The sequence below is a fragment of the Onychostruthus taczanowskii genome, unplaced genomic scaffold (genome assembly GCF_017590055.1).
Source record: "Onychostruthus taczanowskii isolate IOZ18803 unplaced genomic scaffold, ASM1759005v1 scaffold7, whole genome shotgun sequence".
Taxonomy (NCBI): Eukaryota; Metazoa; Chordata; class Aves; order Passeriformes; family Passeridae; genus Onychostruthus; species Onychostruthus taczanowskii.
Genome location: NW_024504786.1, coordinates 2,860,435 through 2,885,997, shown reverse-complemented (window position 1 = coordinate 2,885,997; position 25,563 = coordinate 2,860,435). Strand labels below are relative to the sequence as shown.

At 41.4% G+C, this 25,563-nt stretch overlaps 1 protein-coding gene across 4 annotated transcripts in view; it reads right to left on the bottom strand.

The window, feature by feature from the left end:
• DAB1 (DAB adaptor protein 1) overlaps positions 1-25,563 on the bottom strand; it is a 98,489-nt gene that overhangs the window by 37,105 nt on the left and 35,821 nt on the right. For all 4 annotated transcript variants that reach the window (XM_041421641.1, XM_041421642.1, XM_041421643.1 and 1 more), the window contains exons 2-3: positions 15,146-15,285; positions 12,806-12,904 (exon numbers count right to left, since the gene is read on the bottom strand). In XM_041421641.1, coding sequence (XP_041277575.1) covers positions 12,806-12,904; positions 15,146-15,285 — 239 coding nt within the window. The remainder of the gene's footprint in view (positions 1-12,805; positions 12,905-15,145; positions 15,286-25,563) is intronic.

Here is a 25,563-nt window from a genome sequence, read left to right as displayed (position 1 = left end):
CCTGTGCTTCCTCCACACACACTGATTTTGCAGACAATAACCTGAGGAAAGACTTTTCCAAGTGCCAGCTACTAAAAGGCGTCTCAGTGCACAAGCTCTGCAATAAAAACACTTGGCACACAAAGCTCACTTTGAGATTATATGCAGATCAAAGCTTGGTCTGTGTAGCACAAAGGGGCACATGAAATATGGTGCTGATAAAGAGAAGAATCAAAACAGATTTAGCCCCAGCTCTTGCAGACTCAGTCCCTCCAGGGGGGCAGCCGTCTGGCTGTGACACAGCACAGCACCCAGAGAAGTGTAAATTTAATTTCCTTTTAATAACAATAACAAACTCGTAAGAGCCATTCTCTTCCCGCAGCCGAGGAGACTGAAGCAAAAAAACCCCAGATTATGTGACTTCCTGAGCTTAGCAGCTGAGTCAGGAGGGAGCAGAGTCAGTGAGCAAGATCCTGTGTGAGGATAAGAACCTGCTCAATTCCAGGGCTACACTAAGCTCTACCTGTACACTCTATCCTAAATAAAGGCAAGTACTTCCCAGGAGCACCCCAGGTAACAGCCTGTTTGGTTGGACTCAGGAAAAGAGCTTAAAAGGCTACTCGGGCCACAGCTAAAATCCAAATTAATCCTCACCATTCCCTTTGCTTGATGAAAAAAAGCATCCTGCTGGCTGCCTTTATCTCATCTGGGGAGCCAGAGTGTGAAATTCCAAAGAGAGCAAAGGCGAGTGTCCTTGTGGGTGCCTCTGTGGCAGACACACCCAGGGATGCTCTCAGCTGGTGTGGCCCTGTCCCCAGCCCCAGAGTCAATTAGGGCAGCAGGACATGGCTCTGCCAGCACAGCAGCCTAATTGTGATGAATGGATCTCTGATATTGAGCTGGCTGGATGCTCCAAGAACCTAATTTGTGAAAGAGGACAGCACTAAGGTAATAAACTTCTGTCCAGCTCTCACAATTTGTAATAATGTCTGACAAAGACCAGATATGAATTTAGTTATTGGTCATTGTCTTCAGAAGCAAATGCTAAGTTGCTCATGCAGATGATCCATTTATTAGATATATGAATTTGGAAAGGGGCAAAACAAAACTGGAACATACATATGGCCAATTTCCTATCTTCACTTCAAAGGCTTTTCAATTTTTTATTGTATCAGGAGTGTAAGCAGCTAGTTAAACCAAAAACCCTTTTCCAATTACTATGAAGCCCAAGTTATCTTTTAAACATGCACTTGCAAATTTTGTTCCAGGACAAAGAAAATGCTAAAGGGCAAGGAAACATTTTCAGAGAGCTTTGGAAAGGCAGATGTGCTACACTGAAGCTGAGATGCTGGGCCTCCCATGAGTCTTGTACCATTTTCTTATTGTTCTGCACCTGACACAGCCGTTGCTCTATCAGGGTGGTTAAAGCAAAGGATTTGCACAGAAAAATCAAGAAGCAGCAGACCTCATCCTTGATACTGAAGTCAATGGCCCTAATCAGCTCAGCAGTGCAACATGTCCCAAATTCCATCAGCCAGGAGCACCTCCAGGCTGCAGGGCATTGTTTTATGTTGCCATCTCACTGTTTCAGTGTGCTCTACAAGGAACAGCCCTTGCCTGTAAGCCACTTACAGTCTTTGGGATGGCAGCTGCTCAGTGGTCACTGTGGGATTCCCTGGGCTGTAACACATCTGAGTGTATTCCCCCTGAGCTCCCACCTCACCACCCTCTGCAAAATGGTCAGTGGATCAAGACAGCCATCAATATGCCAGTATTATTGCCCTCTACTCTCAAGCCAAAGCTTCCACACAGCTCAAGTGCAGCACCTTTGACCATGCCTTGTATTTTTTCCTGATAGACTCTGCAAGACTCATTGATTAAATCCTGAATTTGAGGGAGCACAATATTCTGTAATGAGACAGTTTGCTGCAGCATCACTGAACCTCTCTGTATTTTTACTGTGTTCATCTTTAGAGCTTGTGAATGTCCTTTGAGCAGCCCTTACTTTTTACAAGCTTCTTTTGTTTCTTTACACCAATATTCCTCACCCTCCTGAAATGCTTTTGATTTACATGAACAGCACAAGCAATTCCTTCATACAACTCCTGGGAGATTTGGAAGTAATTTTTTTGGCTTTAGCTGTCTCAGATCTTAACTGCTTCAGATTCAGCAAGCATTACCAGCCACCCTCTTCTTGTAGCCTGTGATTTGAAAAATTCCTCAGTGAGAGGCAGCCGCTGATTCTCTTGATTTCTCATGCAACCCCTATAAAGCAGAGCTTGAAAAGATCACAAAAACCATACTCAAATTTAAGTTGCACTGGATAGGCATCAAACAGAAACTTCCTTGGACCATAAATCCACTTGCACAATGTAAGAAACTTTACTGGAAAAGAGGAAAAAGGACGAGAGGGAATTATTTTGTATTTCTCTATCTATCTCCCAGATACTCTCCCTAATTTAGTAAGACTTTAAAGGGGTCTGAGAGAAAGCACAGGTACAGGGAAGAACAAGAGCAGAAAAGGATTCTATGAATTCACAAGCAGTGTACAACCAGGATGTTGTGTTATGAGCCAATTGAAAATGACGCAAAACAGTTGAGAATTTCACGTGACACAATCTTGGTATTGTTTAAATACAGAAGTGATTTCATAAGCAGAAATTAACCAAGGTACAGAAACAAGAAGCCCTGTGTTCCACAATAATAGACTGCTTTCAGTGGCTGGTGATGGACTTGGAATACCTGCATGTCACCAAAGATGACCCTGTAGTGATGAACTTTACAATTCAGAAACAGCATCATGAACAACCACTCCTGGTCATAAAGACCAAACCATTTTGTTTTCAGTTTTCCTACAGAAAAAAAAAAGAGGAAGCCTTTTCCTCTGAGTTACAATTGCACGTATAAGCAAGCTTCAGACAATCCCATAAATGGGATCATTCATCAATAAATCCTTCATTTGTTCAGGTCCCACAGCAGACACTTCACCTCGGATATAAACCATCCGTAGCAACATGACAAGTGTGTGTGCAGTACTTGAGCCCGAAGATAAGAATAAAATAAAATGTAAAAGACAAACCTCAAAGAGACTCTAAAGCAGAATAAAGAACTTGCAGGTAATATTTTGCTCTATTTTCTTCTTCTTTTCCCCTTGCATTATCCCAAGGCAGGAATTCCAGAAGCTGCCCTAGGCAGGGCCTTGGCACATCATGTTCCAAGAGTTCTATATTTCAGTGGAGACTCTTTTTAAGCTCTGCCCTGGCACCTTCCAATAGCAATCCCTACAGCTCCCATTTGCACATTATAATGCCCAGAGTTGTTTCTTCCCTGCTCATTTTCATGTAAAGCAGGATGAATGTCTGGTTTTAGTCTCCTACTGCTAATTGGAGTCTTCAAAAGCAAACTTTGATTAACTCTCCACAGGCAGACCTGGCCACACAGCTGAGAGCATGGATCAACTCTGTTGGCTTTTCTCTCTCCCTGCTTTGCTTTTCTGTCCTGGCCATGGGTGTCACACACAGGATCTGCCTTTCAGAAAAGCTCCCTGGCAGTGCTGCCCTCACCTTTTACTGAAATGCAGGCAGCAAAGTCTTTCACAGCTGTGGATGCTGCCTTGTTTCCTAGTTATTCCTTTCACTATCCCCTCTCTGCAGCTTCTGCACACATCTTGTCTTCTCTCCTCATCAATCCTGAACTTACTCATTTCTGCACTCCCAGCACTGCTCAGCACTGAGCCTTGTGTATGCACAGGTTAGGCTCACGCATGCCTTACACTTTAAAGTATTTCCAAATTCCTGTGTCACTCACAGGAAAGCATTTGGCTAATTAAAGATCGCAGAAGGCTGCACATAAAACCTTTTACAAACCAACTCAGCCTTTTTAAAAGCAAGGTCATAATCAAAAAAATTGGATTCAAATCTGTATTTTGACTGTCTAAAAAGAAAAAAGAAAATACTTTGAGCTATGCAGAGCCAGGGCTGGGAGCCACATGCAGTATTTTTAGATACCCAGATTTCTTATTTGCTTTAAATGTCAGGACACTCAAACTAATTAGTGTTCTGCCTCACCTATTCACAGTGCTGCCTTTAAAGCCAGCAGAAATGCTGCTGCCTGTTTCACTGGGAGTATGATGATGTGGAATGAGGATGGGAACCACTAAGGATTAGGCTACAATTTAAAGACACAAGAGGCACTGCTGTAATTCCACGATTGCCACCATGTGCTGGGAGCACCTTGGGAGATGCTGTTCCAGCCCCTGGGCTCCCCTGACACATGGGCTGCCACATGCTGAGCACACAGAGCACCCACCAGAAAGGTCAGCAGTGCAGGGATCTCATCTGGGAAGACAACTTTTATGAGCAGTTATTTTTGCACTAAGCAACGATCTACTAGTATGTGAAATTTATGGCTTATTCAACTGAAAGAGAGGGATGAAAGCAGGTATTTGTGTTTGGCACCCAGTGGCAGTGGCCTTCCCTCTTCTCCTTCCACAGGGAACTTACTACATAAACTAAGAGTGGATAAAAAAGGTGTTTATTCATCCCTGTGGACTATCAGAGTGAACAACGCTCTTGCTGACTTCCCTGTGTTCCTGAAGGCAGAACATCACCCAATGACTTTACTTCCAATACGTACCTATTACTATCACCCTGCAAACTCCATGTACATTTAAAAGCAATCCTTTCCTGCAGTTTCCCCCTCTAATTACCTTGACAGTGAAGGACACCTGCCCCCCTTTCATCTGCCCCAGAACAGGACAGCCCACGAGGCAGCACAGGAATTCAGGAGCAGTGACAGTGCTATTGCTCCTACCAGGGCAAACACAAAACTGCAGAGCAGCCCGCCAGATAAAAATGCTCTGAATAGGAAGGAAAATCACCAGCACTCCTGGGGTGTAATGCTTCCCAGCTATCTCCAAGAAAAAAAGAGTGGATTTCAAAGGGGGATGTAACTTTCTGTTCTGGCACCTGCTGAATGTCCCCCACTGCTCTCCAGGGAGGTTTCAGAGCATCTCAGCTGCCTGTGCTATTATTATGTCAGCACTTCTCTCGCTAAATCCTTTCCCAAGCAGTCTGAAATCCTGCCATTGTAATTCCAGGTGTGCTGAAAATGGGCCTGAAATTTTCTTCCACTGTGTGATGCATTAACCTGGCTTAAAACCACCAGGACTTGCACGTAACTCTCTATTTTGGGTGCTCTTCTTGTAAGACAAAATTGCAGCTGGAGAAAAAGCAATGTGGCTCTGCTGGAGATTCATTTATCTGGATCACAAAAGGGTAGTGAATACAGGCAAAAAAAATCACAGTATAACTGTATACCTGGGGTTTTCTGCCATGGGACAATAGGGGAGACATGCTGTGCAGTTCCACTACATAACAGGATCCAGAACAACAAATACACTGACTTTCAACTTCTTAGCAAAATTCACCCCAAACTCCGGTTAAGCACATCAAACACTGAAATTAGTAAAAACCAGAAGTGTTGGCATAGGAAGTTTTACTACAACAGCTCTATAGACAGAGTATCCACCCCCATATGCAATGGAAGCCAAATGGTAATTGGGAATACATTAATATTCCTAATATTTGCTGTTTGGAAGTGTTATTTATCACTGTTATAACTACATAACAGTGAGATTCTCCATACCATAATGCATGTAAGCAGCACTTCCCTTTCTTGACTCAGTCCTGGGGTGCTTGGATTAAACATCAGGAGGCCAAATGAGACTATCACTAAACTCATAAAATCTTGTTTTCTGCCTTTTTGAAAGCAATCAACTTTTTACCCTTTTCACACTGAAGAAAATACAGCTACAACAAAATTGCACAAATTATTTCAGTTTAGATAATGCGTCTGAACTAGCTTTATTTTATCTTCATGCCCATTAGGGTCAGAATTCTCACAAGGCAGTTTCTGCATATCCTGACAGCAAACAGGCTGGACTCAGAGCTTTTCCCTTTTCCACATGAAAGGAAGAGAAATTTCAGCCCTCAAATCAAACCTCTAGATCCCCAAGACTTCAAAATATGCACAAATACACCCACATTTTGCATTTTGGGTTCTTTTTTTCCACAGTAACAAAACTGCCATGATACCTAAGGCTTTTAAAACCCTCATACAACAAACTGAGCATCTGAGGAACAGAGCTCCAAGAGCTTGTGGCTATTAAAAATCCCTGTGGAGCACTGTGAACCATCCAAACTGCCCAGGGCCCAGTTTGGAAGGCCAATAATGAATGAATTACAATAGTCAATAAGGGATGTAATTAAGGAAGTAGGTTCTTCTGACATTTACATTTTGCTAGCTGCCACATGTCCATGAAATGTGTTATTGTTTCCCTTCTGAAGTACCAGGGTCTATAAATACCTTTTAAGAATCATACACAGATTTTTAAGTCCTCTCCTCTGCCATATTCTAATTAGACACATTTATTGCATGTAGAACAGTAAATGCCATGTTTTACTGGTCATATTTACAAGCAGAAAGATGGAAAGTGTCAAGGAACAGGGCATGACTCCCAGTCAGCTCAGAGAAATCTTTTGCAGGCAGAAGCTGTGGACAATGCACAAAGGAAGGCCCCAAATGTCACCATTTTCAACTCCACATGCAAAATTTGAGTTTGTTGTTTTACAGTTATTGCTTTTTATTGTTAGTATGCAATATTTTTTTACACTGCACCCCTTACAAGTCCTCAGCATGGTCCAAGACTTAACATTCCTTACAAAAGAAGTTCCTATAAATAGATAATACTGATTAAAAAATAAAGAAAGAAAGAATTAAAAGGTAATCACAGCAAGTTTAAATTGCTTATATTTATACAACTTAAATAATATATATCTATATTTAAATTGCAACCTTTAAGAGCTAAAGGCAGATGCCCTTGGGACATCTCTGGAATGCATGAATGCAGTAGCTCCTCAGCATCATCAGGTTTATAACAAGGTTGAAGCACGGGAGTATTTTAAAGAAAAAAATAAGGGGGTACTGCATGAATATGTGCAAAGAATTCCTCCAAAAGATGATAGGTAGGGTAGGAAGGGATTTGGGAGTCATTTATTAAGAAAACTGAATAAATGAATGGTGAAAGTTGGTGCTATGGATTGACTCCTGAAAAGCTGAGGAAGAATAAAGGCAGCCATGAAGAGCCTGGAAAAACAACAATTCAGCAATGGGCTGATAAAAGAGAGAAGGCAGATCCTGCCCAGGAATGCAAAGGGAAGTGTGACATGATCAAAAGAATAAGCTGAGGCAGCAATCCTGGCAGTCACAATGGATTTCAAAAATAAAAGTCAAATTTGTCAAGGACAAAGAAAGGGATAACAATTGAGGCACAAGATGAAGAGAGGCAGGCATGGGTTTTAACTCTCAGTGTGAGAGCAAATGCTGTATTTCAGAGCAGGTGAGAAGGATTCTGCAAGATCTGCAGTTACCCTGGGTGTGGCAATGCAAACACATCCCCAGTCAAGCAGGCTGCTGAATTTACAGGGCTGAATAAGAGATGATGCTGATATTTTGCTCAGCTCTCCGGAAAGGAGGTCAGAGAGAGACCCCTGGGAGTCAGGATTAGAAGGCCTGGTTTAGCCTCACTGAGCTTGAGCTGTTGGCTAAACATGCAAGGAGAGGGCTGGAGAGACACGTCAAGACTGGAACAGAAGACAGAGCTGGCATCACTTGGTTTGACACAATAACCAAATTTATGTTTGCAAATGAAATAACTCTGGTGAAAAGCAGGAAATAGATCAAGGACAGAGAGCACACAGATGAAAACTGCAGGAGAGGATCTAGGAAAACAGGTAGAATCCAGAGACAAGAGTCATGGAGATCAGCAGAGAGCACTTTGTGTGGGATCAGCTGACGGGGTAAGATGCTCACAGAGGGCTGCACCTGAGATGAGCCAGAGAGAGGAACTTTGGGAAGTTTCAAAGACATGAAAGGGACAAAACCCACCGCGGGAGCCCCAGGCAGGGACCACCAGCATCCTCCTGGCCAATCCCACCCTCTGGCAAACACAAAACTCAGTGAACTCCTCACCCCATCTCTCCTGCTCACTGCGGAGCGAGGAGAGAGCAGAATAAATTAATTCCTTCTTTTATTTCTATTTTTAAAGCCTCAGAGACACTGAGCGAAAGAGACTCTGACAGTTTGACATTTCATCTGCTCCAGCACATGTGCTTCAAGGAATAACTGCAGATCCATGATCGTACCTCGATTTCTGGTCAGGGATGCCAGAACCAACAGATTTCCAGCAAAGTCAAGAAGAACCTTTGGTATATTTTAAATGAGGCCTCTTTTGCCAACAGTGAGAATTTTAATCTTGCTAAAATTCTCTTTCAGCCAAGTTGAGCTGTCCTGTTAGCAATCTATCAGCATAATTAACACCATCACTCACATTGCATAGGGAAGAGCAGCAAATCCAGGGGTTAGCACCACAAACCTGATAAAGCCTCAGAATATGTTAGAAAATGCTTTTAGAGAAGCAGCTTGAGAAATCTGCACTGTAAGGTTGAGAGAGCTTAGAAGTTCAGCAAGATGGGCAAGATGCTGGCATCTAAAACATTGGTTGGAACATTTCAGAGCCATGACATGATCTCAGTTAAACAGAACACTCTGAGGACAACAGGATTATAACCTCCCACCACGTGTATTATTTATTTGGATGTCATTAAGATTTAAAGCAGAAGCACCATCACCAATTCTGTGGAAACAAGTTATTTTTTTTTTATAGAATGCTACAGGTAAGGGCTGGTTGCCCTTACATGGAATAGGGCACTGAGTAACACCACTTCAGGCAGGTAAACCCTCAAAGATAATAAAATAAAATCCTCAGCAAAGACAATAAAGGTTGGAGGAGCTGATAGATAATAAGAACAGATAGTCAACATGAAATAAATGTATTTATACACATGGTTTTCCTTCCTGGGTTTTACACTGCCAGCCTGAAGAAAATGGCTGCAGATTAAATTAATGAAATATGAGTAACACACAGCAATACTTCTGTGCAGTAAATACCAAAACCCCACCAGAGCTTTCCTAGAAATGTTACAACCCCACAGACTGAGCTTTATTTCAATAAGAACAGGGGTCAACATCTCTGAAAGAGAATAGGCAATGCAAACGAAACTCACTTTCAGGGTGCTACAAAATAGGTAACAATTGGTGAGATGACCATCATCTTCATCAGCTGGGTTACAATCCAGCTGTTTAGGGTATTTCCCATAAATAAGCAAGATACTGACACTGATGTACCCTGCTTCTTGGCCAGTGGAGGAATCCAGATAAATAATTTAGCTATACAATACCTCATAGAGAGCTATATTTTACAGCATATTCTGGCAATCTGCACATCCACAAGCTAATACAAAAAATTTACTTTAACAGAAATAATTCGTTGCTTAGAGCCAAATAGTAATTTCTTGCTTTTATCTCATTTCTTTTTCACAGTTTAGGGGCTTGCCATTGAAGTCGACAGCGTTTTGCAATTAGAGAGAACAAGAGTTTAAAAGCACACCTCACTGCATGGAGGTGGAAGGAAATCTTTTCCCAAGCATTTCAGAGGATTTAATTATTAGTTTCAAACACATTTTTGGAAAGCAACCTGCAAGTAAACAGAGATTTATGGCCACATAAATAAACAATGAGACAATTACAGGCTCTTTACAGAGCCCAGATTAGTCACACACGTCTAATGAAGCATCACTGAGCTATCACAGGGAGATGGCCTGATGGGTGTGATTAACAAAACAACACTCAGCAACAGCTCAACAACAACGCTGGGCCTCCACAAAATCTGCATTTCCTTCCATATGCACAGTCATGGCTTTTGTTGCTTTCTTAGCAAATCACCAATCACTACATTCCACCCAGAAAGGGAGAATATTAAATAACATAATGTAATTAATTGTATTTTTGCCATCTGAAGGTCATGCTTTTGAAAATATAAAGGAGCTCCCATAAAATAAATTAAGACTATATTGCAGTATTGAGGTCTAACCAAGATGGATGTGACAGAATAAACGGTAAAAAAAAACAACTATTTTCATGTAATATGCAGCAAGGAAATCTTTCAAGTGGCATTGGGTAGAGAAAGTCTTGTGTTCAGCAATAATTATGGTAAGGCTTTTTACAGTAAAAACTAAAAGAAAATGCGTATCCCTCAGGTAAGGCATGTATTTAGCAAACATAATCTGGAGAAAGCAAATGGGATGGATGGAAAACATCTGACAGCTGAAAAAAAAGGTGCATTTATAAGATTAATAGGGTCAAACTCCATGAGTAATGACAATTTTTGGCATACACACAACAGGAGTACATCCTGTTAGTCATATTAAATACAAATTTTTGCTATCATGTTCTAAATACACTGACAAGTACTTGGAAAGTGGAATGAAGGGACCTCTTTCGTGTAATCCCTGGCATGGAATGATGGAATATAATAAAGGATTGTTATTATTTCTATTGCAGTGCTGTAGATGAACCATATTGTACTGCATCTACAGGTCAAACTTGCAGCAAAATAATTCTTGTATTTTTCTTGGTGAGATATATTCTTTCCAAATGATATTCCACCTTCAACTCAATCTCCTTCATGGATAAATTTACTCAAAGGGCAGAATTCCTGATGGCTGGAATAATACCATTATTAAAATCAATACTTTTTGATGAATATTATGTCTGGAACATATTAAGGAGAGCTATAAAGTAGAGGAAGAAAAAAACCTGCTTATCATTTTCAGTAGTAACCCAACCAGAGCCCTTCATCTGTAACGAATTACGGAGCAATTCCCCTAAATCATCTATATGAAGTCAGCTATGACACTGCCAATTTTAAAAAAAAATTTGCTAGTTTTGAGCTACAAATTGATTTTTTATTGTGATAAATTAAAATCCAATGGCAGCCTACAAGACACTCAACATGAAGAAGCTCACTTTTTTTTTCTGAATATTTTTATTCTTTTCTATCACATCGGACTGGTGCTGGGGCAGACGTGACAGCAATAGACAATGGTAGAAGTCACGAAAAGACACTCTACAGAGGTAAATAATCTTTCCAAAATACCCTTTTGGGAATTCTGAAATGACGGAAATACAGCTAAGGGAAAAAGCATTGTGGGGGACAGGGAAGGTTGTTAAAGGAGGAGAAAGCAAATGCAAGATTATCCAGACTCTTCCCTATTAAGGGCTGCTTTTCTCCTTGCTGCATAAAAGTCAACATCAAACTCCAAACTTTATAAACTCTGAAGTTTAACATGGAAATTAGAAGATCAGTGTGAGTGAAATATAATCTTTTTCCAGCTCTTTACAGCTTCTTCCCATCCAAAAACCTGGGCTGAGCAACCGTACAACCCCTAGTTTTGCCAACTTTTGGGATTTTCCAGCAGGAATGGGAATGAGATGACAACTGCAGGCTGGCAAAGCAGAGACAGGCTGGATGAGAAAGACAAAGAATGAATGGGACAAGGGTGTGAAACTCTTGGACAAGGAGAGACCCAAGCTGGGAAAAAAGCCCAAGGGATGGTTGCTGTGAAGACCTGGCAGAGGATTTCGTGCACCTCTGCTCCAAACCCTTGGCATGGGAAGCACGACTCTCCTGCTCTGACAACAACATGTAAAAACTGCTGTGGAAAGCTCCCCACATGCCTCAGTGACAGCCCTGCTGCCAGAAGGACAACTCAATAGTCCTGTCCATCACTCGGGCAGCTCAGGGGCAGACATCTGCAAGGTGGATTTAAGGGTTTCATTCTAAGCCTCGGTGGGTGAGTGACAGGTTTACTGTAAGGATGATATAGTTATGTCAGATTTAGAGTGTGGGATGTCAGAGCTATGAAATGAAGGAGACTGTTCCCATGTCCCCACCTCACTTTCTGTCGGCACAGGAGCGTGCAGGATGCTGCAGGAGAGGCAGCTGGAATAAAGCACACCTTTGTTTCTAAAACACATCCTCTTTTCCCTCTTTATTCTTTATTAGGCAAAAAATTCCAGTGTTTGAGAAACATTCAGAGACAAGTGCAAAAGGAATAGACTTTCTCTTTCCCCTTTTTATTTTCCCCAATAAAAGGCTTTAATCTCAGGAAAACAACCATGGTTGGGGTGCAATTTGCAGTGACAGCCCTAATTCTGACATTTCCCATTTTCTGTAACCCCAGCAATGCCCTCTGAAACACAGCTTTTGCATGGATACTTTACACAACATATCCCAAATGAGCTTTTCATTACTAACTACTCGTATTATGTATCAGTGAGCTCAATGACATTGATTTTCTAATAATATAAATTAACTGGCAAAGATAATTTCATCTATCATCAGTAGGGTTTTATTTCTGGCACCGTGTTAAATAGTTAATCTTCCAAAAGATTAAATCAAGAGCTTTTTAAAATTCAAGGCAGAGTTTAAACTGCTGTAAAAATCTTCTTAATTATGATTAAAACAGTTTGTGTGTTGTTGCTTTATATCCAAGTGGTGTAATGTTTTGCTTAAGTTTCTTCTTTTAGAGCAATTTAAAAAAATCAAACATGATATTGCTGTGGCAGAAACTGTGTAAGGCACGAAAGTCTCTGCAAGTTCCTCCACCAGATGCTACTGGGGAAGTTGCTGCTTCACAGAGACAACTTAAATTTCCCAGTATCTTTTACCTCTCATTCCATACAAAATGTAATTTTTCTACCACTGACAATACAGAAGCTACACTCTACAAGTGATGTAAGGGACAATAACCCTCTATCAAATTCCTGAGATGCTTCATGTATGTTTGCACCAGTGAGGAAATTGCTTGTGAAGGAAACAGGGGAAGATTCAGCTCTGTCCCACCACACAACCAACTTTACTTACCCCTGTCTTTTCATCAAAGATTTTGATTCCCCCAAAGGAAACTGTTAAGAAGACTTTTTGTTTATGTTCTCCTTTCGATCGAGCCGCAGCAACAATTCCCTGTGCAAAAAAGAGCAGTTTTAGCTGATTTCCTCACTCTCCCACATGCCACAGATTTACTTGTGGACAATTCACCACTTTTCTAGGAAAACTTAAAGGTTTTCCAGGAACAGCCCCCTCCTTACTTCTGGCTTCCTCCCTTTTTTCAAGGTACCACATCTCTTTATGCTACCCAGAGAGCATTTCAAATGTGCTCCCACTTCCAACCTCTGCACTAGCTAATCCTCCATGAAATTTGTTTTCATGGAAGCTGAAGGTCATTTCTAGCACACTTTTCCCAGCTATAAGCTGTTCTATTTATTTCTTTTTTTTTTTTTTTTAATAGGGAAAAATCCCAACAAGCAGCAGAGGACAGAAAATGCCAATTAATTTAGCTTGCTTCACACTCATCTAGTATAAGCAACTTGAGGGTTTTCTAGAAGAAAAATGCTCTTCTAAAAATCAAACCACACCTGTGCTGTGACAAACTGGTATTGAGGGTAATTTTTTTTTTTCAGGATCTCAGATCTTTACTTTGTAAGAGAACTGGCTGATACCATCTCATGCATTATTCTCCCACAGCAGAATTAGAACAGTAACTTCTCTTTCCACCTTCTCAGGAGCCCGCCCTGACCAGTAACACTGAACTGAGATAAAATATAATCAGTTGTACTACTAATTGAAATGAAAATATTTAGACTTCATCTGCTTCTCTGCAGTTCCAATGTTTCAAGAACAACTAACTTAAGTTTTAAGACCTTCACTGCTGCCATTACAAGGATCTAACGTCAAAAGCCACCCCAAGACTTTATGGGTGGCCTCAAAATTCATGTTATGGGACACTGGGTTTCCAGAGCCCATAAATTAATGCCCTGCCCTCAAAAATGAATTTCTAACACTCCCTTCCTTTAACAGTCTTAGTCATTTCCCAGTACTGTTTAGATCAATCTTGCCACCTGCAAACAGGTATCAGGCACCTGGGAGATGTGGAAATATTAATCCACGGAGGAGAGAGACAAAAAGGTTTGTGCAGCAGAACAGTGACAACTCTCCCCACAGTGCCAGGAGCTATGAAATGATGAAAACCCAGCACACATTTAAATCAGGCAGGAATATTGTGGCTGATGTGACACACCAACAGAGCAACTTTTGGAGCGGATTAATTTTTCCCTGCCATAAAAGTGATTTGTAAATTATCTCCCAGATCTTGCTTTTAGGTTGTTGAACCACAAGCTGAGTGTCACCCCATGCTGTTTCCCTAATGAGTAACTCATTCCTCCTGGATGGACTGGAACCCTGTGGGCTGGCAGTGCACCAGACATCATTTAGTGATTTCTCCTCCTGAAAAACCAGCAAAGGAAAATCCATCAGCTCTCTAGGCTGGGGAGAGAGCTGGGAGGGAAATAAAAGGGAAAAAGCAGCAGAGGGTTTGCTGCTAGACCTGGTTTGTAACCCTGCAATGCACAGGGGAGATGGGAAGTGAACAGCCAAAGGTGAACTCAGGAAAACACAATCTCTCCTTCCTTGCTTCCCAGTGACTCAAGCTCTTCCACATGTCCCAGGGCGAGGGACAGAATGATTCCTACAGCAATTCTCATGCTCTGAGAGAGACTGGGCCATAGAGGGATGTCTGTCTGCTCCAAAGAGCCCACCCTCAACACCACTGGTACTTCAGACTGTCTACACTCCAACCTTACACCCAAATCTGCCTTTGCCACGGCTTCATTTCATGCCCAAAACTCCAGGGACTCCTCTTTATGTTCTCATGCCCCATCCTCTCAATGCACTGCCTCATTTTGCAACACATCAGCCCTTCCACTGATGATGCAAGACATTTTCCTCCCAGGAGGACACCAGTTCTCCCTAAATCTGGCTGCCTACACCCGTCACTCACAGGAGGTAACAGCCAGAGGCAGTGCTGTAGTTGATTAGAAATGTCATAGAAAATGCTCTGATATCCCATTTTCCTCCACAGTCATTTACTTCCCCTTTTGCATAATAAAATTATTCAATTTGCAGTGTGTTGTTTGTAATTTGTGGACAAATTGCAGTGGTGTCAATCACAGAGTAACTACAGAACTCAGAGATAATGTATTAAAATTAAACCAGGATAAGCAATACCAGGCAGGAGTTCATACAAAATTGACTGATTTCGATACATAATTAACCAGACTAAGGCTCAGCGTCATGAAAGGAGAATGAGTGCAAGTTCAAGCCGAATTTTACTCCATTTGACTGTAACACTGAAAAGTTTCACTGCACCTTGAGCTTCATCATGGAGTCCTGGCATAACTTGTCCCCTCGGGCAGCAGAAACCTCATCGATCCCGATCAGCTTGGCCTTGTAGCGGACACCGTCACCTTTGAACCTCTTTATCAAAGTGGCTTCGCTGCGATCCTGACCTGCAAAGACAGCATGGACATGAGGATACTCACAGGAGGGCAAAGAGAAACACCTGAAGGAACACAACCAAGTGGCAAATCAGGTCTAACTCCACACATTTCAGTGGAATTAGAAGGAAATGCTCCCTTGATAAAACCTTTTGGCCTCGCTACCCCAAAGGAATTCGCAGTGGAACTGCTGCCATACAAAACCTCCAGCACACAAACTAGGTTTTTACAGAAGTAAGAGACAAACCTGAATCACAGCTCGTGGATCTGAAAGTCTCAAGCTGCATCAAGGGAAAGACAGGTTGGATATTAGGAAAAAGTGATAAAGGGTGATAAAGTCCTGGAATGGCTGCCTGGGGAGGTGGTGCAGTCACCATCCCTGGGTGTGTTTAACAAAGCCTGGATGTGGCAATTGGGGCCAGGGTTTAGTTGAGGTGTTGGGGCTGAATTGGACTCAATGATCTTGAAGGTCTCTTACAACCTGGTCATTCTCTGAATTCTGTGTGAATTCTGTGAATTCTGTGAAAACTTATGATCTGCACAAGTAGTTTTAATCCCAATACACAGGAGAATTCTATGTTTTGCAGACAAAACTCTAAGAGAAACATGCTACTATTTCCTTATAAAATGACTCCTCTAAGCAATATTTACACTAGTAACACTTGAAACGTGGAAAACCAAATACCAAATTGTATTGTTTGTCTATAGAATACTGATGCTTTAAAACTCCTGGTTCTATTCTTTTTGCATATAAACATACACAGAAACAACATAACTGACAAAGGCTGCTCTGGCAGGTTCACCCTGAGAAGCTTAAAAACAGGCAAAAATATGTTTCTTAATAAAAATGCTTGGGTTTTAGTTCTCTCGTTTTTCTGCTATTTTATTTTCATTACAACGGAAGTAATAGTAGTAGTATTTAAACTATTAAACTATTTTTATCTCAACCCACAAGAACTTTCACTTTTACCCTTCCACTTCTCTTCCCTGCATGGTGTTTTGTTATCAGCTGAGGTTCAACCATGACACCAACGTACCTAAATTACCAGAACCACATGACTATGGCACCACAACAATCCACAAAAAAGACATCTTTGTCAGGAAAACTCCCCCCGCCCTGCAGAACAGTTTTTACTGTGTCTCAGCTGGAAGAAAAATGTTAGTTAGGGAATCAGTCTTCCTAAAATTGATTAAACATATATTTTGCAGCTGCCTGTGGAATTTTTTGCTAGGATCTCAAAAAAAACCCAGGAGTGTGCTGTAAATAACTGCAACCAAACAAACAACAGCCAAAGCACAAAGAAGCAGGCAGAACAGTGAGATATTACACAATTTTCAGTTTCTTGGACCCAACAGATTTCTCAAAAGAAACCTTCCCTAAACGTGGACAGACACTGATAGAATTTACACTATTGCTACCTAAGGGCTCTGGTCAGATTCTTCCAGCTGATGTAAAAGAATGAACCAGAAACCACAGTCTGATATAAAGGAATCAAAAGTCAGGAACTAGTCTAAGTCTACACTTGAGAATTCTGGCCCAAACTTTCTCCAGAGTTCATTCCTACTTTAAAGCACTAAAAAAATAGTATCATTGATATAATAATTTTATTAGTATATGGAGATTAATATAATCTGATACTGTACAGCTGTTTATTGGTAAGAGGAAGTACAGAAGCTTTGGGGAGAAAATTCTATTTTGTTTTGCATTTCTATTAAAAGCACTTTCATTAACAGTCAGCACTTTGGCCAACTTTGCTAATTTACATACTTATTAAGTTGATCAACCAGTTAGGTTCTAACCTATGGTATTAAGTCTTTACAATACCATTATAAGCAAACATGACCAGCAAAGAGCACTTCCAAATGAAGATATTCATTTGGTTCCCTTCCCCTCAGAGTAAAGCACTGGGAACTAATGATGGATTAAATGTATGTTAAGAAAACACAGCTATTTTAAGCATCTTGAGATCCTCAAGTATGTTTGAGCTCACAAATACTATTTCTTTCAATGAAAAACATCAGCTCAGAGCAATGTTTTAATGCCTCATTTGCAGCTTTTCAAAAATAAGGAGGCTCTGAAGTGCTGCTGTGATAGTCCAGCAACCACCCAAGTGTTTCCCTTGATTTCTTATCACCCCTCAAAATAACTGAGCAGGGCTGAATCTTCATGCTCTGACATTATCTTGTATATAAAAGAAAAAAAAAAAAGTCAAATGAGACACAAGTGATGAATCTGAAACTCTCAGCAGTGCTGATATCATTCCCCAGGGAAACGTCAAGGCAGATGTTGGCACCATCAGCTAGAAACAATGAAAAACCATTTCCCACTTTCAGCCTCTGGAGCGGGGCAGGAGGGAAAACATCTGGAGACACAACAAAGTACAACAATAACAGTGGACTTTTCCATATGTCTTTTATAGCTGCAAAGACATCCTGTTGATTTGCAATAAACACTATCCAATTCCAACAGCTTCCTTACCCGAAATTTCCAACTTCACGCCTCCGTTAGAGCCAAAGGCAGCTGTGAGCTGACAGCAGGAGCATGTCAAGTGTTCAAGAGTCTTTTCTGGGTCCAAGTCGTGACTGTGACCCTGCATTTATCTGATATTTTAACATTTATACTTATTTCAACCTCTGCTGTGTTTTACTGCACGTAACTAAATCCCTGCCATTAACAGCCCACTCAAACACAACTTACGGCCGTGTCTGCTTCGGCACAAGTCCCATGTCAATTATGACCCAGATTAAGCAGGACGAAGTGCTTTCGGGATAAATGACTGGGAAAAATCATCAGCCTGAAAATGATGTAGATATTTGAAACCAGGGTGGAAGCTGCAAATTGCTGGAGACTACAAATTCATCCGTGAAACCCCAGAGCATATGTCCCGTGCAGAGCACGCAGAGTGCACACGCACGCTGCCCTATATTGTGGGTCAGCCATCTGCAAGCCACCACTCCTCAGCACACACCCACATCTCCTCTCATCTGTATTCACCCATATTCCCAAATTTTGGTGCTGAAAACTCCCTACCTGCTTGGGAAATTACCATGTGACATTGCCAGCGCAGTTGATTTTACAGTACCCATGAGGTGTGTGAGATTTATGGGAGTGGGATATTTCACTTGAACCCTGGACACTTTGGTAAGTAGATAGTCCAGACTGTCATAAACACTGAAACAAAAAAGGGTGGGGTGTTTTTTAATGACAGCTCTTGAATGAGGTTCTTTCTGTATTGGAAACTGCATAAATAAGAGCTGCCTGAATTACGAGGCTGTAATTCTTCCTAGGTTTCAGAGGAGGGGGAGTGAGAATATTAAACCACTAAACCAGAGGCTGTGCCCATGCCAGGAACACGCCCAAGGAAGTGAATCTTTCCTTCCATGTAACAAGCAGAGTCAAGCTTTGCTCCTGTGCAGCTTCTGCTTTTACCAGCGGAGCTCTGCCATCAAGCCTGGCTCTCCAGCCATCCCTGCCACCACAGCGGATGGGTCTCATCCTCTGGGAAGGAAAATTTTTCTGGATAGAGGGATGCACTTACTGCCAGAGCTGAGTTTTATTTCAATACTTTGAAGCCACATCTTGGGGTTAGGTACCATCTCCATGGTTCAAAGAGGGACGGTCACCTGTGAAGGCTTTATGGCACACTGAGGTTTGAGATCAGAAATCATTATTAGGCCATGATCTGCAGCAAAATTAGAAGCCCATATTTAATGACAATGACTCCTGTCTCCACAACTCATTTCCTGAAATCTTTTTAGCAATTCTTGACTGGAGAAGAGCACCCATGCCAAATCACTCTGGGTAAGCAGCTGATGTCCATTGTAGCTGTTCACCTGCCCACTGCACAGGGAGGAATCTCCACAGAGTTCTTCTTCAGAAGATCAGTACCTTTACGCCATTCTAAAATAATCCTGAATTAAATGTCTGTATCACAACTATTTGAGATCAATGGGTGCTTTCCAATGGTTTGCTCTAAAATGCTTTCATAGTGTTTTTCATAAGCAGATTTTCATAAGAAATAACCCAGGCATTTGTTCCCATGTCAACACAAGCAATTTACAATCCAGAATGGAATAAGATTATCAAAATTAAAATCAATTTGATTCTCCTGCCACAAACGGAGAAAAAATGCAGAAGCTAAAAGCCCACTAAGAAGTCATCCAAATTCAGTTTAAAAAGGTGATCACGTTTAATTAGAAAATTTGCTGATCTTGATCCAGGGAAAGTTTTGTTTGCAGTGTACGGATTTATAATCCTCAGAGGCCCTTAAAATGTAAATGAAAGAATAATTATTTCATTTTTATCTACTTTTGTGGATGTCACCACACACCCTGGAGCCATATATGTTCCAGCTGGACCCCCTGCTTCTTCGTGAGAAGGAAAACACGACCTTTGCTGCAGAGCTGTGACACTGCACTTGGACCTTCAGTCTTTTAAGAGAACAATAAATGCCCAGAGCTGAGTGATGCAATGCGCTCCCAAGCTCCCATCTGAAGAGAGGGGCTGAGCAGCATGATCAGCATTAAGGTACTTTATCCATCTCACTAAAGCTACCGTAGAAGTCATAAACCAGGTTTGGAATGCAGTCAATAATTTTTATTCAAGGCACTATACCTTAATTAAACTGAGATTCTCTCAAGCAAGCTGGAGAGAGCCCCAAACCCAAACCCCAAGTGCTCAACTCATGTGCAACCCCAAGTCCAGTCAGTCCCAAGGGGTGACTGGCAGGCAGCCCAAGAGGGAGAGGAGCCATTGTGGAAGACCCAGGATGGCGCAGCCCAAGCTGAATTCCAGAGGCACTCCTGGGGCTGTACCCAGCAGCAGGCACTAAGGCTCCTTGGGAAGTTGCACCATTCCATGCTTTTGCCACCAAGAGGGAGAGACGTGTTTGTGTCAGGTTATGTGGCTCTGACACTGCTCTGAAGTCACCCCAGGTTTGCTTCCCAGGCAGTGTGTATTTTAGCCAGTGTTCCCTCATTTATCCTCACTCATGGTACAAGCCAAGGATTACACTTGATTTCAGCTCTCAGCCCCACAGAACACCAAGATAACGCTGTATTAATATGCTAAAGTTTAGAGCAAACACTGTTCATCCTCCCAGGGGCTCTGTAACTGAGTGTATTTCATAAACAGAAAAATAAAATAAAGCAAAGCCTTGCTGCAGTGAGAGCACTGTTGCTCTTTCTGTCCTGCCCACAACACACTCAGCATTCCTCGTAGCACCCGCTAATCTAAACCAATAACCCTGGAAATGGCTATATCCTTTATTTAAATGTGTGAAGCCCTCAGGGCATAATCTGAATTTCTTGATTTTACGACTGTAAAATATATAATGATATTATCACCAAAGTCAATAACATGCTCCTGGCAATCAATTCGCTGAAGAATGACACAGCACTGTCTTTTCTTTTCTACTTCTTTTCTAACTAATAAACTGTCAAAGTTGTATCCATTCAAATTATACACACATTCAAATTATAAACCTGAAATAACACCTCCTGTATCACAGGGCTGAAAAACAATCCCATACACACTTATAAACAGCTTATATCTTCCTGGGGCAATTAGCATTTTTATGGGTTTTTATGGCATCAATACAGCAGAAAATACAAAACACTGTGGTGCAGAATGACCTCTAAGATGCCACACAGACTGAAGACTCCTAAATTAATTGCTAAGTGAAAGGTATTTCCCATTAGCTGTGCATATATATGCACCTAAACACAGATATATACATGCATAATCTTATCTATTTGCACATATACACACACATGATGCACAGGTTCATTTGGTGTCAATTATCCCAAGAAAACTCACAGCAATTTTAATCAACTATAGATTTCCCTAGGAAAAAAAGCCCCTAAGTACATAAGCAGGTGTAAAAGAGAAAATACTCACATGCAATTAAATGTGCCTTTCAGTACAGCAGAAACTAAAAGGAATCATGAAGATAACTCTGATTACTCTCCTTGACAGCACATTTTCCTCAGTGCCTTCACAGAACCTCAAGACCAACACAGAGGGCTCAAAATGATCCATCACACAAAGGGATGGATCGGGATGCCACAAACACAGGAATTCTTTCTTCATAACCATCAAAAAGTTCAGTGCAGAATGTTGATTTGGGGTCATAAAGCCGAGAACCCCCCACAAGTTCTCAGATTCTCCTGGCATCTGTTAATCTAATTCTTGCAATTTTCTCCTAGAACTAGGAAACTTAAAGAGTTGCTGGGCCATTCCTCACTGTCTTTAGGAGCACAGCTGCCCAATCCTCTTGTGGGCATCCACAGATCTGCCACAGAAAAAAAAATCCTTTTCCTTTTTTAACGTAACCCTTTAGAGAAGAAACCACTGCACCTAGCAGTCTGTGTGCTCAAAATTGAACTTATGGTGTCAGCACTAGCATTCTCTTCCTCTACCAATACTTCTCAAATGAGTTTCTTGCAATTAGCCATTTTAAACTCTTTTTTTTTTCTTTAAAAAGGACAGACACTTGAGAGTTTAATTTCAAGATCAATACTTCATCTCAAGTGACCAGAGCACAGTCGCAGCACGATTTGCTCATGACATCAAGCACTGCTGTCTTTTAACTGAAGACATTGGATTTCATACTTTATTTCAGTGATAAAGGCTAATCCCTAGCAGCTGAAGACACCTACTGATGGAGTGAAATACAACCTGCTTATGGGGACACCACCCTAAAAAGCAGGTTAAAATTTTGTGAGGAATAAACATCTCTTTCCATGTAAGTGCCTGTGCAAAAGCTTAGTTAGAGTATACGGGCACAACCTGAGTGCAAACTTCTCCTTTCATCAATTGACAGGAAATCTCCTAAAAAGGTCTGCAAGGTGTTGTTCTGGGGTGCTTTTAATGCCCCATTTTTACAGCAATACAATTTGTCCTGAACAAAAAGATTGAGAATACTTCCACAGAAAATGATAAACCACGTAAAGAGGGGGCAGAGAAACCACTCCAAAGGCTCAATGAACTTCTATTATGGTTTAATTTAAAAACATTACCTCCAATTTTAAGCACAGATAAAGGCTCTCCAGGAAAACTCAATCATCATTCAGGCTATCATCTCAGCAGTACTCCCCAATTGTTCAGCGCTGCTGTTCACAAAACCTCAAACTGAGAGATTTTATGGCTTCTGGCATTATTAGCCTGAGAATTACTGTACTCAAAGGCACCTACACAGCCCCACTCCTAGAACCAGGTTTCCTCTGCAAGGAAATAAGATGTTCCCATATTATTTGCTGTCCTTGATCAGCTTTATAAGCAGAGATGTTGTTCATCAGGTGACAGCAAATGCACTCGCCAGGTTTTTATCTTAACACTTAATGCAAGATGAACACAATGCACACTTTTATCATCTCCAAAGCATCATGGCTGCATGGACTGGATTAAATTATCCATTTATACTACAATGAAGTCCACGTGAGTATGTCAAGGGAAGGGTTCCGCTATTTATAGAGGAGGCCTCAGTATAAAATAATGTTTGATTAAAACTTGGGACAGATCTCAGTGATGGAGAGTCCTGGCCGAGCACCCGGGAGAAGGCAGTGATTGAGCACCCAGGCTCCAGGGGCAGATGACAAAGCACTCATTTTCCTTTTAGCCAGAAGGCTCACTGATCAATTTTATTTTCTTAGATGGTTTTTGAGATGACAGAATATGGGCACATCTTCAGACACAGAAATGACCAAAAGCTGAATGTAATTAAACTTCCTTTCAGCCTCGGTACCATGCAAGTCTTCATAAATCTTTGAAAGTCATTTTGTAAAGGAGCCTTTTGCAGCCTGTGTGTAGAAGCAGCGGAAATTCCAAATTCTACATTGATTTAAAGTGAAATGAGACCCTGCAATAAAACTTCATTTTGGGATACTAACCTTGTTCAGCAAGCCCCAGAGAATGACCAGAAGTGAAACCAGGGAAACTTGGCAGTACAATTTCTGCAGTTAGAGAATTAAAATGATGTTTTCTGGACAACCAGAGGGGAAGGGCAAAGACAGGTATTTGTGGACTCTCCTCTTAGGAGACAGAAGATAGTCTAGCAATCTTTGTTCACCTAATGTTTTAAAGCTTGGGTAAATGTTTAAATCAAACAGACATCAAAATGTCAGGTACATAAAGCCCTTGGGAAAACAGGGTCATCAGCTGTTTCATTCCTTACCCACTTGCCTGGGAGTCAGTAGTTGTTTCTGAGCTAAAAGAAACCAGCAAGAAAAGGTAACTGATGTTACAGAGATCCTTAATTTGCATTAATATGTGCACTGCATTTGGATGGGGCATTGTAAAAGCCCAAGCACTCTGAAAACCAAAGGACCTGTTACAGCTGTACTCACATGAACAAGCAAAACAGTCCCACTGGGGCACTCAGCTGATACCATCTGCTGCCAAAAATCTCTGTACACGACTTCCAAAGCAGCAAGGAGAGCCCAGTCCATAGGGGCTGCTAAATAAAGTATCATTTCCCAGCCAAATCTGAACTTGTTGGGGCAGAGAAAAGTCAGACAGAACTGTGTTTCCTTTCAAGCTCCTCTACAGCACAGAGAATCACCTTAAAGCAGATGAAAAATCAGCCAACACAAGGAATACTGATCATTTACAGATAAGCATCTAATTAATTATTTTGGTATGTGAACATGCAACAAGATCCACAAAGTTGCTGCAACTCCCTGATTCCTCTTTAATCCTACAAAACTGTAAGAGCTCAGAACTCAAGAAAAAAAAAATAACCAAGTTGCTTTTATGTGTCTCTCTACATCTGCCTTTAAGTATACAGTTTTCAAGAACAATTTTAATGAGACTTTCACTAATCCAGGCCACAGACATGCACACGTTTACATGTGGTGCCCCAAAGTCATGTGAGACACAAAATTCACAATTTACACTTCAAAGTCTACAAAATATATTCTGTTGATGAGTCTACCAAAGAGTTTAGTTTTTGTTATGTATAAAGAAAGAGAAAGGGTGGAGAATCCATTCACTTCATACAAATACCAGTTTCCTGTGCTGCCCTAAGATAAATGTTAATTCCCCAGGACTATAAAAAGAGCAAGTTAAGAAAAGGTTATGCTCTGCTGATTAACATTCCCAAATTTCTCACACGTTCAATAAGAGAAAAAAAATCTTTCCATTCAAGATTACTAATTACAGCCACTGAAGTCCCCTAAGACAAGAGCAATAGCCTGTAACAGCTAAAGCAGGAGGACAAAGCCATTCATTGATTTACACTTCACCCTCTCCTGTCACCACTGTGGTCCCCCCTGCACCAGTGCTGTGTGCAGGCACAGAAATGGGGCTTTGGACCACGCTGGATCTCTCCCCTCCCAGAAATGCAGAAATTCAATCATTTTGAATCAATGCAGAAATTCATTCCCTTTGTCAATGCAGAAATTCCTGCTGAAGGCTGATTGTCAGTGCTTTGCAGAATGTGCATCACACCAGGCTGGGAACATCTGCAGACTGCACATCTGGGGGCTGTGCTTGTGTTCCTTCACTGATTTCCTTTGATGCCTCAGGTTTTGGCTTTTCTGTTTTCAGAGTCTGAGCTGCCTTAGTGTGTGGGTCTGAGCTTCACATTAGGGACAAAAGACCCAAACCTCAGCCCAAGAGCACAAACAACAGTGACTGAAAACAAGAAGGATGGGACTGCATAAACTAAAGCTGGAATTGGACAATTACCTCCAATATGCAAATGGACCAAAATTTATAAAAGCTAGAGACCTCATGACCAGTTGTCCATTTTGGGACCATTTTGGTTCATCTCGGGTGCAGCCCGGGCTCTTGTGCTGACAAAGGTGGATCCACTGAGGCCTCCTAATAAATCCCTGCTTTATTCTTTAACTCTGTCCAGCCTCTGTTCTAGGTCAGCCTGCACAAGGCACCACCTTCCCCAGCACAAATAAAGTCTGCAGAACAATCCTCATCTTTCTTCCAATGGAATTAACGGCCCTGGCAATTACATCTGGATTATTAGTAGTTCTGATAACATTGGTGTAAAACACACCTCTGGAATGCACAAACCTGCCTTAAGAAGCTGGTTCCAAGGGCATGGCACTGAAGGCAGCACGTGGCCTCAAAAGTGAACTATTCTCTCACCCTACAACCTATTATCATGCAGAAAAAGGAAAACAATTAAAGTGTCATGCTAAAAAACCCCAAACAATTAATAGGTGTCTAGAAATTATCTTATGATCGCATTAACTCAATAAGAAAAGCAGCTGCTATTTATTTTCTGTAGTCAAATGGAAATACCAGTATTCACCACATGGCAGTCAACAACA